We start from the raw sequence: 20,099 nt of genomic DNA, 5'->3' as shown, positions 1-20,099 counted from the left end.
GCCTCTTCAGATTTAATTTCTGAAGTCTGGAATGCTCGTATTTCCCAGTTAGGCCACAGTTCATTCCTGTAATCTGGCCCAGAGCTGCTGCTTACTGCGGGTCTAAAGCGGCAGACAGGATTTCTTTTTGGGCTTCTTCTTTTCCACTGGTGTTTTTCTTTTTTCTTTAAAAAAAAATTTTTTTTTTGATGTTTATTTTTTAGAGAAAGAGACAGAGAGAGACAGAGTGTGAGTTGGGGAGGGGCAGAGAGCGAGAGGGAGACACAGAATCCGAAGCAGGCTCCAGACTCCCAGCTGTCAGCACAGAGCCCGAAGCGGGGCTCGAACTCACAAGCTGTGAGATCATGACCTGAGCGGAAGTCAGACACTTAGCTGACTGGGCCACCCAGGCGCCTCTCCCCACTGGTGTTTTTCTATTTATCTGTCTGACCAGGTCATAAAAGATCTTATTAATGTTGATCTTTAACTTTGTAGAAGATCCTAAAAAGGCATGGTCATACCACCATCTTCCTAACCCTTTTTTCCTTTTTTTTTTTTTTTTTTTTTTTTTTAACCATCTTGCTAAAGTCTGACCCTGTTCTTTGCCAACTACTTGCTCATCTTCCAGGTCACATTATTGCCAGCTAAAATTATTGGACATCTTCTGTGTCCTTAACCCATACAATCAGTTCCTTCAGGTCCTATAAGTCATTAAACACGGACTGAGCTGTAATAGGATATGCTAGTGCAAACCCTTGGCCGTTGTTCATACACAGATCCCTCATTGCTATAAATTCCTCTGTCCTGCTGTGTCCAGGATTTCAAGCATACGCTGTTGGCAATCTACTTTAGCTTGCTTTCTGAAGAATTCTGGAGGAATCTTCTATTGTTGGGTCATATTTTTCAACAAAAATTCTGGGAACAAACTGAACTGTGAGATCAGATTTCCCATGCCTCCTGAACCAAGGACCACTAGCTTATACTCACACATGACCTGGTCTGTTTGAATCCTGACAATCTACTCAATGCCACTGAAGTTACAGTGACACACACACTGTTATACACAGAGTAAACACCCTCTGATCCAGTCATCCCACTTCTGGGAATCTATCCCCCACTTGGGTCTGGGCTTCCTCCTCCCTCCCCTACACAGTGGCTGTGCTGTGGCTCTGCTCAGGCTCTGGGTGGTGGTGGTGCTGGCAGTGGTACCTCTAGAACACACTCACATGCCTAATATTTCTGTAATTTTTACTTGGTGTCCTTTGTATGTTCCAGGATCCTATCCAATGTTCTTATATGCAAATGATACAATGGGAAAGGGATATAACCTTTCAACATTATTACAAACGCAAAGGATGGTAAAGTGATGAATATTAGTACACATTCATCAGCAACGAGGGCTTTGTATCTTGAGTTGTTTTCAGATACATTACATTTAGATGTCAGGTCTCTTTAGGCTCCTCTGTACTATGACAATTTCTCAGACTTTCCTTGTTTTTGATGATCTTGATAGTTTCAACATGGTTAGCTATTTTGTAAGATATTCCTGAACTTGGATTTGTCTGACGTTTCCTTATGATTAGACAGTGCTATCATTTTTGGGGAGGAAGACCACAGGGATAAAGTACCCTTGTCATCACATATTAAGGCTGCATGACTATCAACATGACTCACTGGTTATGTTCATTTTGATCATGCACCTGAGGCAGTGTTTGTCAGATCTCTCCACTGTAATGTTATTTTTTTCCCCCTTTCCATACTGTTCTCTTTGGAAGGAATATACTGTCTGTAGCCTATACTTAAGGAGTGGGGAGTTATGCCCCATTTCCTTGAGGGTAGAATATTTATATAAATTGTTTAGAATTCTTCTGTATGGGAAATTTGTCTATTCTACTCCACTTATTAAATTACTCATTTATATATATCTGTATGGATTCATTGATATTTTTTATACTTTATTATAATCCAATATTAGGTCATCTGTTTTGTGGCTCAGATTGTTCTACCTTTGGCCATTGAGACCACTTTAGGTTGGCTTCTGTATCCCTTTGACATACCCCCATCAGTTTGTTTTTTGAGCACTTTCTTACTCTCTTGGCATAATAAGATTCTGTGTGTGTGTGTGTGTGTGTGTGTGTGTGTGTGTGTGTGTAAAATATGATGGGAAAGTGATATAATGGGAAAGTGATATAACCTTTCAACATAATTACAAAAGCAAAGGATGGTAAAGTGATGAATATTAGTACACATTCATCAACAGTGAGGGCTTTGTATCTGGAGTTGTTTTTAGTTTGGTTTCCTATTCATATCTTACTTTTAGCTTGGTTTACAAGTTAACCAATGATTTTTTCTGTAACCTTGCATATTATAAATAAAATGAGAGAGTCAATGAAGTTATAATTACATACTTTTATTTAAAGAGGAAATTGGGGTACTTATTGCTGATAACTGGTAATTACATTATCAAAGGGCTGTTCATTCAATAAGCTTACATGTTAAAAAAGGCAAATTTATATGTTAAAAGAAGGAAATGAAAAAGAAGTAAGCAGCCTTTACTTTTGGACTAGAATAATCTGCAGATTGTAAGATATTGAGTCCATTTTTAAAAGATGATAAATCACCAGTATCACAAGTTTTAGGGAAGGAAAAAGACCTAAGAAGTAATACCATTTCTTTGTTCTCTAATTTTCAAAAGGCATTTCTACCTGTAAATTAGGCCAATAGTTAAACAGCAAATAGTCAAATGAGCAAATAGTTAAATGATTAGGAGCAAGTTGTAGTTCTTACATTTCTGGTTCTCTTATGTGCATTTACATTGGGAAATAATGATTTCTAATGTTTCTTTAGCTGTTCAGATTTGTCCTTTGGTTATATGACAGGCAGCAATGTGAAAATGTATTGCATGACAGCTTATTTATGAATACAAACCTGGCTGGTACATCTAGTCCCATTGTTGATGAAATTTGGTGTGCCCAATAGCTAATGCTTGTTTAACTCTGAGACAAGAACAGAATAGAGCTTCTACAAATGAGAAAACAGGATCAACAGCAGTCCTGGGACATAAACGGGAGTCTCTGCTTTTCATTTGCTGTTTTTCAGAACTACATTGTATGCCATTAAGAGAACTGTTTTTTTTTTTTAAGTTTTTTTTTAATGTTTATTTTATTTTTGAGAGAGACAGAGACAGAATGCGAGTGGGTTAGGGGCAGAGAGAGAGGGAGACACAGAAGCAGAAGCAGGCTCCAGGCTCTGAGCTGTCAGCACAGAGCCTGATGCGGGGCTCAAACTCACGAGCTGTGAGATCATGACCTGAGCCGAAGTCAGACACTCAACCGACTGAGCCACCCAGGTGCCCCTAAGAGAACTGTTTTAAGCAGACTGCCCCTGTATTTAGTTAGTATCAATCATGTTTTAATACATAAATAACCTCTTTGAATATTGACTACTTAGACTCTGTGTGTGAGGGAGTGGAGAGGAGAAAGTAGGAGTGAGGGGAGACAAATGACATTTGTAGGCCATACCACAAAAGTTGGCAGCTATGGATCATATTTTGTAAGGCAAAGTCTTGTTGGATCCTAATATGGGAACTAAGAGATCAAAGGAAGATCAGACAGCTAACTTAAAATCCCAAGTTTTTCAGCCAAGTCAAATCTATTCACAGATGCTGTATTATTAGGATGACCCCTGAGCATAGAAAGTTGAAGGTAGTTTCTTCATTGAGAAAATAAAGACAGATTGCTTAGGGGAAAAGAGTAAAAAGGACAAGGTATCAGACACACTAGTGAATCACTAGTGAAATAAAATGTTTTAAGTGTTTATATATCTTATCTTAGATGAATATAAGACCATTAATTCTCTGATCTCTCAGGAAACCTACATTTAGTTACAGTATTAAAAACAAAAGATTGAGCTATTTTTTTTTTCCTTAGAGAGAGAGAGAGAGAGAGAGAGAGAGAGAGAGCGAGCAAGAGCACACTCAGCAGAGGGGCACAGGGAGAGAGAGGTCTTAAACAGGCTTCACGCTCAGCATGGAGCCTGACACTGGGCTTGATCTTACAACCCTGGGTTCATGACCTGAGCTGAAATCAAGAGTTGGACACTGAACCGAATGAGCCACCCAGGTGCTCCAAGATTGAACTTCTAATAGAATATCAAATCCCATCAGCAGCAGAATTCCATGCAGTCACCCAGTATACAGATATTGACTTCTCCCCACCATAATATTGACAACATTTATTAAGCACATACCACATGTCAAGAAGTCTGCTAAGGACTTACAAAGATGACTGAAAGGATACTTGAGCTCATAGTCCAGGGGTTATTGAAAGGAAAAAGTGGTGGGTCACAAGAGGACGGGAGGGAAATCAATATGAATGAAAAGCTAGAGTCTCACTGTAGGGAAAAGAGGAAAGAAGATTAATGCTTTGGCAAGAGAAAAGTAGATTCCTGAACAATGTGAAGCCGAGAGCTGTTCAATCTCATCAGATTCTGAAGGCATCTCTAGATGCAGCTTTCCAAAGAAAACTGGGGCAATGACAAATGGGACAGCTAAAAGTAGGTCACAATTATAGCAAAGAAAACAACAGCCAGCATACACTTAGCCATTGTTATTGTTGAAGTTGTGGAATTAGTGTGTTCGATAACTCTTGTCATCAGTGGCTTCCTGATACGATCTTCTGTGGTGAGGATAGCTTTTCGGGCTCCATCCCATTTTCCAGGGCCTTGTAGACGATACTGGATTGGAGTGCAGGGTCCCCAGATGATCTGTATTGCCAATTTGGGGTCAGTGAAGGCCAGAGACAGCAGACTGGGCCTGACACCCACCAGATCAGCCAGCTCTTCCATGGTATCTATATAGTCTCCCTGAATGGTATGGCGTTGGCTCTCCACATACCTGAAGCAGAGAAGACAGAAGCCATGGCCTGTCAATAATTCAGTCAATTAATCAGTGCTTTCTGATTGCCTGTTATTGGCTCCGTATTTGGCTAGGAGCTGTAGAAAACAAAGAAGAAAGGAAAGACATTGTCTTTATCCTTAAGGACCTTATAATCTACTGGAAGATAGAAGATAGATACACATAAAGCACAAGAGAATATAAGATTTTTGGTATATTGTGTGGTTTTAGATTGCTAAATAGAAATGTTAGAAGAGGGTAGTTAAAATAGAGCAGTATGTCCTTGAAAGATGTGGAAGACATATCTGCTAGCAAACAGCAAAGTGTTACAAGTCAGGGGAGCAGCAGAGTAAAGGAATAAAGCAGGAATGAGTGTGGAATATGAGCATAGAATATCTGTGGGTGCTACCTACAGTAGAAGAGGCATGTTGTGGAAAACAAAGATGGATAGAGAGAGGCAAATATAGCAGATTCAGAGAAGACTCTGATGTTATGAGAAAACTCACCACAAAAATTCTCAAATTTGGGATCCTCAATTGTTTTATGAGGCAGTGGTAGTGGAGTCCACAGAGCAGGACTTCCCCGGGCCAGTGCTAATTTGGAATCCTGAAAGGAGTGGGGGGATGACTTATCCCACAAGAGGTAGTGGCCGTCCAAACAGAGCCAGGTGGAGGCATTACACCAAGTGCAGATTTGAAGAGCTAGAACTTTTTAGAGGGAAAATGTGGTAACAGATACTTGTGGCAGGAGTGGGATTTAGAGAGCTCACTGGTAACTTTTCTTCCTATAATGAAAATAAAACAAAGAAGAGTAGGACAGAAAGGAAGGAAGAGAAAAACCCAGTCAAACTAATTGAGATTAGATGGGATTGCTTGAGGAATCCAAAAACAGGGACAGGAAAAAAAATGATAGAAAATAAATTTGAGGTAGAATTAGTGAGATAGAATTTCAGAGGAACTGACAGATTGTCAAATAGCAATTTCCTGAAATGGGACTAGTTTCAAAGAGAAGTGAAGACAGGAAAGAATTTGAGAGCTTCCCCTTATGGATGTTATGTTGGCTGAAGGGTCTGTAGGCATACATTTATCCTTCAGTGGTGGGTCAAGAGCTGAGTATTCATAAAGGTTTATCAAAAGGGATTCACTTGTACCAGCCTTGTAGGGTTGTTGGGAGGATTAAATGAAGCCATGCATATAAAACACGTAGTGTGCATACACAGCTGACCCTCGATAAAACGATAAACGTTAAATTGTATCTTTGGGGACTGCTCACAGTCAAAAGGTAGTTAGACAAAAATAAGTCAGGGGAAAGAGAGGCGGGAAGTTGAAATAGGATATTTACTGCCAGAAAAGCAAGGAAAGAAAGCACTCCAAGAAGGAAGAGACATTTACAAGCACCAAACTCACCAGTGAGAAGAAAAATGGAATTGGTCATAGATGACCTTCAAGAGAACAGTTGCAGAAGGATAGAAGTTACAATACAGGAGGCTTAGGAGGAAGAAAAGAATGAGAATTTAGAGCATATAATGTAGAATATTTATTGTAGAAATCTGGCAGTGAAAGGAGAAAAACAGCAGAATACCTGGAAAGGCTATCAGGGTTAATTAAAAACTTTCTCCTCTTCCCAGACAGGGGAGAGTTATGCTAGTAAAATCAATTAAAGAAAACCACCTCTTTGGGCCTGGAATGATTATACCCCTAACTTTTGCACAAAAATTTAGGAACTTACCATCAACTTCCACTTTGTCCAAATAAAAATCACCTAGTGTATAAACTCAAGTTCCGAAATTCAGATTGCTAAATTACCATGTTGGCCCAAGCACTAAGCAACTAGCTGATGTTATCACCTTCCCAAATCACAAAGACTGTTCACACCATGAGCTGCTGTGACCTGAAGGTGCTGTTACATGATGACAACTGACAAAGTAGCCTATGCTGGTTTGTTTTTTTGTTTTTCTTTAAGGAGTCTCTATGCCCAGTGTGGGGCTTGAACTCGTGACCCAGAGATCAAGAGTCTGATATTCTACCAACTGAGCCACCCCTGTGCTCACCTGTGCTGATTTGTAGATCTACCTACAGATTTGTGACTGGGCCATATCTTCTTCCCATTAAATCATTGACCCTCTTCCTTTGTCTGGCAGCTCCACTAGCATTTCAAATAATCCTGCCAAAATTAATATACCTGATTTTCCCTCCATGTGCTTTTTCCTATCTTTCTTTCAGGTTCTAATTGTAGGATTTTAAATGCCTTTCTGTTCTTTTCCATGCATATTCAAACCATTTGGTGCTATTTCCCAATTTTATTGCCACACAAACTATCATTTCCCTTCCCTTCAAAATATAATCTAAATCCTGGACCACCTGGGTGGTTCAGTCAGTTAAGCATCTGACTTCGGCTCAGGTCATGATTTCACAGTTCATGAGTTTGGGCCCCACATCAGGCTCTGTGCTGACAGCTCGGAGCCTGGAGCCTGTTTCAGATTGTGTCTCCCTCTCTCTCTGTCCCTCCCCCACTTGTGCTCTGTCTCTGTCTCTCAAAAATTAATAAACATTAAAAAAATAAAAAAAATATGGGGCGCCTGGGTGGCGCAGTCGGTTAAGCGTCCGACTTCAGCCAGGTCACGATCTCGCGGTCCGTGAGTTCGAGCCCCGCATCGGGCTCTGGGCTGATGGCTCGGAGCCTGGAGCCTGTTTCCGATTCTGTGTCTCCCTCTCTCTCTGCCCCTCCCCCGTTCATGCTCTGTCTCTCTCTGTCCCAAAAAATAAATAAAAAACGTTGAAAAAAAAAAAATTCAAAAAAATAAAAAAAATAAAAAAAATATAATCTAAATCCTTAAAATAACACGAGGAAGATAAACATAGTCCAATGTTGCTCTAATTAAGAACTAAGAAGGAAATTACCACACACTCTCTTACCTTTTTGCCATTTGCTCTTGAGTCTTAGCTATCTCTGCTTTCATTTTGCTTTGTGAGGGCAATGTCTTTAGCCCTAAAGAGAAAAATCAAAATTTTAAGTGTAAGATTACCTCACTGACAACAATAATCCTATTAACAATTACTATGCCATGGAGAATTCAAAGAAATACAAAATAATTTTTTGTACTCGAGTAGGTTACAATTCACTGGATCACCTTCCCCTATCTATCACCACCACAATATGATGCCATTAAGGACAGTAACTTACTCTATTCTACTATCTCTTTGGGAGAGATTTCTCTGATTCTGTCTTCCAATCAATATCTTCCTCCTCCATCTTCCAATTGGGAAATGAAATATGGACATAAGGAAATGATAAATGGCCCCAAAAGTATGTGAAAAATAAAAAGCAAAATAAAGGGCAGGGTACATTTGTACTCTTAGTAACAAACAGGCTTTACCACAGAGAGAAGGAAGTAAAAATGAACTCTTGATCCCATTTTATGACTAAAGTCCTATGAAAGATAAGGCTTTCCTCTTCTGTTTGGATTTTTCACAATTTCAGAGGCAGCCCATTTCATCTTAAAATGGCAACAGCTGACAAAAAACAGTTGGCGTGGTTGTTTTTAATTTTACACTGATTTTGCACAGCCCTCAAAGTTTCACTCCTTTGGTGAACCCTTTGAAGTGATACTGAGCAAATCAAATCCTTCTGCCACGGGACATTCTTTTTTTTTTTTTTTTTTTTTAATGTTTATTTTGAGAGAGAGGGAGAGAGAGAGCATGGGGTGGTGCAGAGAGAGAGAGAGAGAGAGAGAGAGAGAGAGAGAGAAAATCCCTGTGTGCTGATAGCACAGAGCCCGATGCGGGGCTCGAACCCACAAACTGTGAGATCATGACCTGAGCTGAAACCAAGAGTTGGATGCTTAACCTACTGAGCCACCCAGCTGCCCCTGGCATGGGACATTCTTGAAATATTTGAAGAGAACTCTTCTGTCTCCCCTGAATCTTCTGTAGGTAAACCTCTCCAGCTCCTTCAGTTGTACTTCAAATGGTAGGTACATTTTCAAATCCCTGAACCATTCTTGTCTCTCTCCTTTTCATGCACTCCAGTTTCACTTGTAAAATATGTCTTTGGGTATGGGCTGACCAGTTTAGAGAAGAATAGTTGTAAATTATAGGATATTACAATTCTTTAATGATGCTAGATATAATTAGGCCATTTAGAAGCCATATCATTCTCCTGATTCATGTTGAGCCTACTATCCCAAATCCTAAAGTTTTTTCTCATGTTCTCCTAGCCAAAACTGAAACAGGGGATGTTAAAGGGGGAAAGTAAGAATTTGAGAGGTTGAATCTTATACATTCTGGACTAGTCTTTAACCAGGTCTTAATTTTTGGCTGAAATCAATCACACCATTTCTATATTTGCTTTTCTCTATAATGACTTTTGCTTCACAAATATATATATATATATGTATATATATATATATATACATATATATATATATCAGTTGTCTAAAATATAGATGAGTGGATTCTAGTCTGGAGTGCACATTGGAATCAACTGAGGAACACTTTCTTAGCGATCTACGTCTGGCCTACCCCAGACTTTTAAAATAAACATCACCAGGCAAAGCATGCCTATTTTGGGCAAGATTTTCTAGGGGATTCCAATATATGTCTATGGTTATAAATTATTACTTTATATTCACTCAAGAATAATTTTTGAGCACTAATTTTATGCCAGGCACTATTACAGTCATACATACTTTCTACCTATTTAAAAGCAAGAACATAAACATAATTAAACATACCATTAAGTAATTAGTCAACTTGTCTGGTCACTTACCTTTAAATACTTGAGTGACCCAGCGTCCTTGGAGCTCTGAAATCGGCATAATGGCACCCAAAGGCTGGATCAAGCCTATGATTGCAAGAGTTGGCTTTTCCAGGTTAGGAGGGAAGACATTTTTATATAGGGATATCTTGTTTTTGACTACTTGAACAGAATCTTCAAGAAAAGGAAAGGCAAAAGTATAGCCTGTGGCAAAGATAACAGCATCAATGTCATCCTCCCTGGAGCCATCTTCAAATAGGGCGGCTGTCTCTGTGAACTCCTTCACATTTCCTTTCACCTTCACCAAGCCAGAAATTATACGATTTGGCAGTTCATCATTCACTGTTGGATGCTGACTCAGAGCTCTGTGAGTGGTGATAAAGATCAAAAGGAGAAATGAGAGATAGAATGTTAGTAACATGTAAGTAAAATTCTACTTTGATGGAAGTAGTTAAACAATATGTCAATGGTCTCTCTCTTGGTCTCTCCATGAAATGTGGGAAAGGTCTAATATATACCAGCTTGGAACAGATCTGGATCTCAGAGCAGAAGTTGGGCCCTAGATGGCACTGAAAGAGAAGACGTTGGAGAAGTAAAAGAAAAATGGTCTTATTTGAAGAGTGTATCTATGGTTGCTCAAGGAATAGTAATATGAAATGGCCACAGGCCTATAGTTTCTATCCATATATCAATAGGTCTATAAGACTGGACTATCAGCATTCTTTTGAGTCTCATTTCCACTTTCAAACCACCACGAGCTAGAATTAGACCATCATTTTGCAAGCTGTATAATGAATTACATGTATTTAGCAATTTGTAAATGGATTATATATACACTCATTTATTTGAGTCTTACATAAACTCCGTGAAAGACCCAGCACAGGTGTCATTATCCAGGTTTTAGAGATGAGGAAATTGAGGCCTAAAGAAGTTAAGTGACTTGCCCAAGGTTACATACAGTCTAGGATTTGAAATTTTATATCAAAATGTTTTTTTTTTTTATGAATTCCCTTGGGATCCCCTGGGCCTGCCTGTTAAGTAATATTTCCTAGAAACAGCATTTATCTTTCTCTCCAAACTTATTCTTTTTCACAAATAGTACCACAATCCACATAGTTTTCCAAGCCACAAAACTGTGAGTCTTCTACCTGTTCACATGGGCTTTCCCTTTCTCCTCTTAATATCCTCAGAATAGTTTTATCTATTCTCTGTGTTACCTGGACTGTTACAAGGGCCTCCTTCTCCATTCCCCTTCAGTTATCTTCTACATCATTTTCGGAGTAGTTGTTCCAAAATATATTTATTATTAGGTTACTCACTTGTTTAAAATCTTTCAATGGCTCTGGACTGTCTTCGCTTCAAAAGTTTTATTTAGCAGAGGATACACAGGTTTTAATGTACCTGTTCAGTGAGGCTGGAGAGGTACTCAATCACTCTTTGATCTTTGCCATTTTATTATAGTCCAGCCAAACCAGGCTACGTGCAAGTCCAAGAGCAAAATGTATTTTTCATTATTCTAAGACCTTGTACTTAGAATGCTACTTCCTTACCCTATTTGCTTGACTATGTCCTATTGTTCTAAAACCCCAATTCATTTTGTAATCACTGAAGTCATGGATGCTACAGTTTCCATAATTGGGTGAAATAAATGAGTGAAAAGTTGTTGAAGAACGTAGTCTCAAACTATCACCCAACTGATTAATTTCAAAGGAAGAAAATCTTTACAAAGGAGAAACCTGGTATGTGCCACCTTATTCAAGGCATCAAATTTAACATCATTAATACGTCATGTGGCTCCTGATGTGATCTACCAAGAAGGCAAAACCTGTAAATATTTGTAGCAAAAATGTTTCCCTTGAATATAGTAAAGGTAGAACAACTATGCAAGGCCAAATTTTGAGACTTTTTATAAAACAAGTGGCTCAATTCTTTTAAAAAAAATCTATGTCAAAAAATGGTGAATTATTTCAATTGAAGAGATTAAAGAGATATGACAATAAAATGCAATGGGGTAATGGGAATGCAAGCTGGTGCAGCTACTCTGGAAAACAGTATGGAAGTTCCTCAAAAAAGTAAAAATGGAACTACCCTACAACCCAGCAATTGCACTATTAGGCCTTTATCCATGGGATAGAGGTGTGCTGTTTTGAAGGGACACATGCACCCCCATGTTTATAGCAGCACTATCAACAATAGCCAAAGTATGGAAAGAGCCCAAATGTCCATCGACAGATGAATGGATAAAGAAGATGTGGTATATATATACAATGGAGTATTACTCGGCAATCAAAAAGAACGAAATCTTGCCATTTGCAACTATGTGGATGGAACTGGAGGGTATTATGCTAAGTGGAATTAGTCAGAGAAAGACAAAAATCATATGACTTCACACATATAAGGACTTTAAGACACAGAACAGATGAACACAAGGAAAGGGAAGCAAAAATAATATAAAAACAGGGAGGGGGACAAAACATAAGAGATTCTTAAACATGGAGAACAAACTGGGTTACTGGAGGGGCTGTGTGTGGGGGATAAATGGGTAAGGGGCACTAAGGAATCTACTCCTGAAATTATTGTTGCACTATATGCTAACTAATTTGGATGTAAATTTTAAAAAATAAAAAATAAAATTAAAAAAAAAACAAACCCACACTTACATGATCAATTAATCTGTAACAAAGGAGGCAAGAATCTGAAATGGGGAAGAGACAGTCTCTTCAACAAATGGTACTGGGAAATTTGGACAACTACATGCAAAAGAATGAAACTGCACCACTTTCTTATATCATAAACATAAATAAACTTAAAGACCTAAATGTGAGACCTGAAACCATAAATGTCATAGTAGAAAACATGGACAGTAATCTCTTTGACAGTCTTAGCAATATTTTTCTGGATAGGTTTCACAGGCAAGGAAACAAAAGCAAAAATAAAGTTTTGGGACTACACCAAAATAAGAAACTTTTGCGCAGTGAAAGAAATCATCAACAAAATTAAAAAGCAACCTACTGAATGGGAAGAAATACTCATAAATGACATATCCAATAAAAGAATAAAATCTAAAATATGGAAAGGACGTCTATGACTCAACATTAAAACAAAAACAAAATTTTTAATTAAAATTAAATTAAAAATTATTTAAAAAGGCAGGAACCTGAAACAATTGTTTTACACAATGTATAAGTAGGAAGAATTTCAGGAGCAGCATGGTATGATCAATTACTATTTAAAATATAATTTAATGTTTAATGTTTTATTTTAATATAATTTAATGTTATAATTTATTTTAATGTTAATATAATGTTGCACAAATATATATGCAATGCTGTATATTTAGACATGAATGGGGGTGGGGAGGAGCCTGGGAATCTAATGTCAATGTGTGGGGTGTAATAAATAAATAAAACTTGAAAGTTAAAAAAAAAATGCAGTGGGGTAATACCTGAAAGGATCCTGGATTTAAAAATAAAAGAGCTATAAATAGTATTATTGGGACAATTTAGGAAATTTGAATGTGATACATTAGATAATAGTATTTTATTAATGCTGAACTTCCCATGTGATCATTGTATTCTGTTTATGTAGGAGAATGCCCTATTTCTTAGGCAATATAAGAATGTAGGGTAAAGTGTGTTAGAGTGGCTGTAACGTACTCTCAAATGGTTCAGGAAAGAATATGTAGTATTCATCTATGGATGGATGGATGGATGTGATATAATCAGATGGATAGATGGGATTTACCTATCTTCAGAGAAAGGGAGAGAGAGAAAGCAAATATAGCAAACTGTTACTAACAGGTGAATCTAAGTGAAAGGTGTATGGGTGCACATTGTACTTACTGTTTGTTAGAAGTAAATCTGAGCATTTAAAAGGATAAAAAATTGGAGGGAATATATCAAACTCAACACCCAAAAAACAAATAATCCAGTGAAGAAATGGGCAAGAGACATGAATAGATGCTTCTTCAAAGAAGACATCCAGATGGCTAACCGACACATGAAAAAATGCTCAACATCACTCATCATGAGGGAAATACAAATAAAAACTATAATGAGATACCACCTCACACCTGTCAGCATGGCTAACATTAACAACTCAGGCAACAACAGATGTTGGCGAGGATGCGGAGAAAGAGGATCTCTTTTGCACTGCTGGTGGGAATGCAAACTGGTGCAGCCACTCTGGAAAACAGTATGGAGGTTCCTCAAAAAGCTAAAAATAGAACTACCCTACGACCCAGAAATTGCACTACAAGGTATTTATCCAAAGGATATGGGTATGCTGTTTCAAAGGGACACATGCACCCCAATGTTTATAGCAGCACTATCAACAATAGCCAAAGTATGGAAAGAGCCCAAATGTCCATTGACGGATGAATGGATAAAGAAGATGTAGTATATATATACAATGGAGTATTAGTTGGCAATCAAAAAGAATGAAATCTTGCCATTTGCAACTACGTGGATGGAACTAGAGGGTATTATGCTAAGTGAAATTAGTCAGAGAAAGACAAATATCATACGACTTCACTCATATGAGGACTTTAAGATACAAAACAGATGAACATGAGGGAAGGGAAGCAAAAATAATATAAAAACAGGGAGGGGGACAAAACATAAGAGACTCTTAAATATGGAGAACAAACAGAGGGTTACTGGAGGGGTGGTGGGAGGGGTTGTGGGAGGGGAATGGGCTAAATGGGTGAGGGGCTTAAGGAATCTACTCCTGAAATCATTGTTGCACCATATGCTAACTAACTTGGATATAAATTAAAAAAAAAATAAATTAAAAAAATTGGAGGGAATAAAGCATTCAAAATCAGCTTCTAGAAATGCTTTCATAGTCTCTACCTCCTTGACTGTGTGGACTCCCATCCTTCATAACCCCATAGCACTCCATGCATTCATCATATTCTATTGTCTGTCTCCTCCTTAGAGTATTTAAGGTAAAATCCATTTTTAGAGTCTGACATTTATTGTGTGACCTCAGACAAATTAGTTTCTCTAAGTGTCAATTTTTATAACTGCAAAATGGAAATGAAAAATAGTACTAACCTTTAGGGTTGTAATGAGGATTAAATGAGATAATGTATTTAACTCCAGTCTAGCACTGTGCTTGTCTTCTATAAAGTCCTCAAAAATAAAGTGTTGTTATTTGTATTAGCATTACTATTAGGTCTTTAGTCTCTGTGTTCTCATACCCAGTATAATGCTTGGCTCATTACGCGTGTTCAGTATTTGTTGGATAAATGAATGAACACTGCCCTCTGCTCCCATTTTGTTGTTTTTACTGGGCATCATGTAAAAACAACTTGTGGGGTGCCTGGGTGGCTCAGTGGGTTAAGCATCCACCTTCAGCTCAGGTCATGATCTCATGGTTCGTGAGTTCATGCCCTGCGTTCGGCTCTGTGCTTACAGTTCAGAGCCTGGAACCTGCTTTGGATTCTGGGTCTCCCTCTCTCTCTGCCACCCCCCTGCTCGCGCGCTCTCTCTCTCTCTCTCTCTCAAAAATAAAATAAAACCTTAAAAAAATTAAAAAGTTGTATCTGAGGAAATAATAAAATGGTTAAGGTCAAGGAGAGTCATAGCTTGAAGATTACAGATGAGTAGATCTTGGACTCCTATGAGGGCAAAATACAAATCTGATCTCAGATCTGTGGATTTTCTTTCTTTTTCTTTTTCTTCTTTTTAGGAATCTTTGCACTCAATGTGGGCCTCAAACGCACAACCCTGAGATTAAGAGTTGCATGCTCTTCCAACTGAGCCAGCCAGGTGCCCCACAGATCTGTGGGTTTTCTTAATGTATGGGTAGGGGTAGTTCTGTTAACCTGTGCCAACAGTCCTTGTTCTTGTGCCTTGGCTATTACTGCCCCACCCCCATCCTGGTAACATACCTGTGTTTAGGCTTTAGGCCAAACATTTCATGGTCAAACCTTTGGTTCATCTTTTTCTCCAAAAAATTGTTTGCTAATGATTGACCACAGATATTCAAAAGAAAATGTTTAAATCGAGAAGAGGTTAACACATCAAGGGGATATCCATAGTCTGCTACACGATTCAGGATCCAAGACCCTCTCCTGGTGCTGAGGAAAACCTGGGGCATGGAAAAAAAAATGGTTTGCTTTTGCCATTCTCTGGCTCATAATCCTTTGATAGCACCTGCTCTCTTCAAGATTAAGTCCAGACTCATTCATCTCTCTTTTTAGTCCCTGCACGATCTTTGTTTTATTTTCTGCAGTTTTCCTTCTCAAACACTATGTGTACAATTAGATTAGGGCATTCACTAAGAATGTGTCTTGCTCTGAACCACCACTGCATTTCTGCTTAATGGCATTATGCCTCCTTGAAAAGTCGCCTATCCTCTTAATTCTCCAAAGCCTATTTATTGTTAAGATCCAGATCAAGTCTGCCTCCTCCATAAGACACTACTGACCATTCTGGCTGACAATTTTCTCTCCATCCTCTGAGCTACTCTAGCACTTACCACCTGTCCAACTCATTTAAAATTATGGAGCAGTTGAGCTGAAAGCAATTGCACATCATTTAATCCAAAACCTTCAGCCTTTTTTGCCTTTGACATTGTTAGCACTATTACCAACACAAAACAAAACACCCCCAAAATCCCCAAAACAAACCCACACCTGTTATTTATCATTTATATCCATATTAAACTTTTTACACTCGTTTCTGTCTCTCCAAATGTGTTTCCTCCACGGTGGGGGGTCTAGCATACACATCTTCTAGTCTCCCCAACACATCATCCTCATTGTTTCCATTTATTGTTTCCATTTATTGAGAATTATGACCTGTAAGTGATTGTGCCAGGGCCTTTATCTATATTTTATTTAATCAATACAACAGTCCCTTGAGGTAGTTCTTCTTATCCTCATTTTATGCATGAGAAGATGAATAACTTGCCTGAGATCATACAGCTAGTAAATGGAAGGGCTGAATATCCAACTCAGGTCTGAGTCACCCCAAATCCTGTGCTGCTGAAGAATTGTTTCACTGACTGCTTAAAGGAAAAACTGTAGATCGCTAGTCAAACAACAGGAAGCTGATAAAGTTTTGATACTCAGTTACTTGGCAAAAGTACCTCCTTCTCTACAAGACTCTCTGGGGATGTAAGTACCTGCTTTATGGTCTTTTGTCTAAGCTCTTCCATAAAACGGTGACCTGTCTACAGAGGGATGATAATGTACTTCACACATACCTTCTCACTGATGGTAACCGCATGGGCTCTCATTATTGAGCACTTTGACATATCATAGTCTGAAGAGTATGCATGGTCCTAGGAATCACACAGCTTTATGTGCAGTCTGTATAACTTTTGTTATAAAAGTATATGAGTCCTATAAATGCTCAGAGTCTCAATTAAAAGGCTCCCTACATACAAAATTGTGACAATAATACATCGCAAGGCTGTTGTCAGAATTAGTGTTTTTGCAAAGGGTGTGGCATATGGTAAACATTCAGTAAATGCTTAATGGTTATCATCATACTTCTTATTTCAGTTTTCTATCTATACCTTGTTTTAACACCATATTTATAAGAATGGATTTATAAGAAAAAATGTGAGGAAAGTTGTTTTATAAGAAACAGATATGTTCTCTTCACAAAAGCATTATACCACAAGAATTATTATACCAAAACTTCCTTGATATACTGAAACTTACAGATCCACTTAATTTTTTTGATTTACAAACTAATTCTAATAAATACAATTTAATACATAAAGCAAAAAGTTAGAACCCGGCAAGTGAGTGTCTTTGGCTTGCTTTGTGGGATGTCGGCACTGCCCCTGCCACGCAGACATGGTTTTGCTGTGCATTGTCCCGGCCTTTCTCAGACACAGCCACCTTATCCCCACCCGCTCTAGATGCTTTGTTCTTTGGCAATCTACAGTTCCTCAGTGCATGGAAGTCTCAGCACCCTTATAACTGACCATTCAACGTGTTTGGATCCCCACCATATACTTTGCACAATCTTTCATCATTACACCTACACACATTTTAACCCTTTTTTTAATACCAATTTCCTAATAAAGCTTGTTGAATTGATGCATGGAATAACATATGAAATTACTTTTGTGGTGATGGATGGGGATAATACTGAGAAGTGTTATTGAATGGAGTTTCTGAGTAAAGGTCACTTAACAAAGTTGCAGCATTAAACTTCTATTGAAAAATAGTAATTTAAAACATATTTGTGGAGAAACACAGCTTAATTAAAGTTACTAGAAAACAACCAGACATTCCCCTATTGCCAATAAAGTTATGATTCAATAAAGATACGAATAACAAAATGTAACAACGACACATCTTTTTCTAGGAATTTACAATGAAGGCACTCTCTTCCTAGTTCAAAATCTATGATAAAAAACAAAACAAAACAAAACAAAAAAGACCTCTAGGACATAGAAATTGCTTTAGGGTGAATGTCCTTCTATTACTGAACTGTATGCAGAGCTGAGGCGAACTTGCATGTACCACAGTGTGGATGCTTTCCATACTGATATCCACGTTATCTTCGGAAAGATTAGACTGCTTCTTTTTTTCCATTTGGGGAGAGAAGAGGAAAATTCCCCCACCCACCATCCTATGAGCACAAAGCCTTCAGCTAAACCAGTGTGCTTTCCTTCACGTAAGACTGTGGCACTTCTGCTGTCCTAAACAAGAGCCACACTCTGAAGGCTGCATTCGACCAAACTCCCCAAGGAACTGCATGGTCTTTAAAGTCAGAGGCACATTCAGAAGAGACAGCTGATTGGGATCACTGGGATTCTTTAGTGTGAGGTCAACTGAATGATGGGAATCTAACAGGGAATGTTGGCTCCCTCATATCATCAACATAATGTTGCCAACTGAGGTCACAGAGCCAAGCCCTGTGTTTGCTGCTATACAGGCTATATGAAGAGGTATTTATACTCTGTTGGGTCCACATACAGCTTCTTTGGTGAAGCAAAGTAATTTACTGATTCAAACCTGCTTGGCTGTGTGGGAAATTTCCACAGCCAGATCCCCTCCAGAATTTCCAATGCCAATTACAATGACTCTCTTTCCAGTGAAACCCTCTGGATTCTTATAGTCCCGGCTGTGGAAGTACTGTCCTTTGAACTTCTCAATTCCTGCAAGGGAAGGGAAAAGAATTATCCGATGAGGTTTATCTGCTATCATTTGTCAAATCATTCATTCTGTTAGTGGTGTGTAGAGTTTAAGCACACATCTCCATATAGTCTCCCTTTACACAGCTGCACTCTTGCCTTTCTGAATATATTTGCCTATTTTCTTTTCTCACAGTCTCAGAGCAGAATCTTGTGATTTCCTTATCATGAATAGTCGGCTTAACTCAGGATCTGTTTATATTTTGGACTTGTGGACTCCCAAATCCAAACTCCTTCAGAAAATCTCCATTACCTTTTGTCTTTTCATCCTCTTTAAATACCTATTTTTGGGGTGCCTGGGTGGCTCAGTTGGTTAAGCCAACTGACTTGATTTCCCTCAGGTCATGATCTCACGGTTTGCAGATCAAGCCCTGAGTCAGGCTGCTCCATGCCGAGGGTGAGGAGCCTGCTTGGGGTTCTCTCTCTCCCTCTCCCTCTGCCCCTCCCCTGTTCATGTGTGCACACACACATGCTCGTGTGCATTCTCTCTCTCTTTCTGTCTCAAAAGAAATAAAATTAAATACTTCCATTTCAATTGGAGTTATATGTTTTCATATACTCTAGAATATAATAAATAGAGTGCTTTGTTTTTTTCAAAATGAAAATCCAGGTCAAAGACTATAATTAACTTCTTTCTTGAAGTTTTAATTTCTTCCTTAGAAACTCAATATTCATTTGTTTCCTCAATTGCTGAAAAATCCTACAACCTTCAAGTTCATGTTCTTTCTTTTGATCCTTAGAAAAACTAAGGTTGTTGTGAAACCAAAGATAGAGCCTTCTAATTTTTCTCTAGTCCCCGAAAATAATGTTATTTCTGCCTCCCAAATGGCAATAATCAAAGTCACCCCAACATCTTTTAGGGGAACATGTAGAATTATTATAAGCCCTTTTTTCATCCCAAGGTAGGAATCACTTAGACCACCATTTTCCCATTCCTCAGAGATCAATCACGGGCATGGCACACAGGCTTCCCTCCTTGTAGACTACTCACCAGGGAAGCTTTCCAAGGGTAAGTGAGCATTGGTGTGATGGCCGGTGCAAACCATGACTCCATCAAAGACATTTACCTCCTTTTCCCCTTCAGATTCTGTAACTACCTCCCATTGGCCCGAAGTGGAGAAATCAGGCTGCTTCTTCACACTGCACACAGTGGTCTGAAAGAAAAGTGATAGCTACGGGAGACTGTAACCATAGCCTGTACAGTGGACATCTTCCCTGACATGTCTCTCTTTGCAGGGTATTAACACATATGATATCACATATGATATCACAAGTATGATATCACATAATAGAGCTAATGCAGGAA

General features: G+C 38.5%; 1 protein-coding gene across 2 annotated transcripts in view; it reads right to left on the bottom strand.

The window, feature by feature from the left end:
• Nucleotides 1-2,368: 2,368 nt before the first annotated feature.
• FMO5 (flavin containing dimethylaniline monoxygenase 5) overlaps nt 2,369-20,099 on the bottom strand; it is a 35,240-nt gene continuing 17,509 nt past the window's right edge. For both annotated transcript variants that reach the window (XM_058715993.1, XM_058715992.1), the window contains exons 4-9: nt 19,785-19,947; nt 18,615-18,757; nt 15,525-15,724; nt 9,641-9,993; nt 7,789-7,861; nt 2,369-4,873 (exon numbers count right to left, since the gene is read on the bottom strand). In XM_058715993.1, the coding sequence (XP_058571976.1) occupies nt 4,528-4,873; nt 7,789-7,861; nt 9,641-9,993; nt 15,525-15,724; nt 18,615-18,757; nt 19,785-19,947 (1,278 nt within the window). In that variant the 3' untranslated portion in view covers nt 2,369-4,527. The remainder of the gene's footprint in view (nt 4,874-7,788; nt 7,862-9,640; nt 9,994-15,524; nt 15,725-18,614; nt 18,758-19,784; nt 19,948-20,099) is intronic.

Source organism: Neofelis nebulosa, chromosome 2, assembly GCF_028018385.1.
Source record: "Neofelis nebulosa isolate mNeoNeb1 chromosome 2, mNeoNeb1.pri, whole genome shotgun sequence".
Taxonomy (NCBI): domain Eukaryota; kingdom Metazoa; phylum Chordata; class Mammalia; order Carnivora; family Felidae; genus Neofelis; species Neofelis nebulosa.
This window is presented reverse-complemented; position numbering and strand designations above follow the sequence as displayed.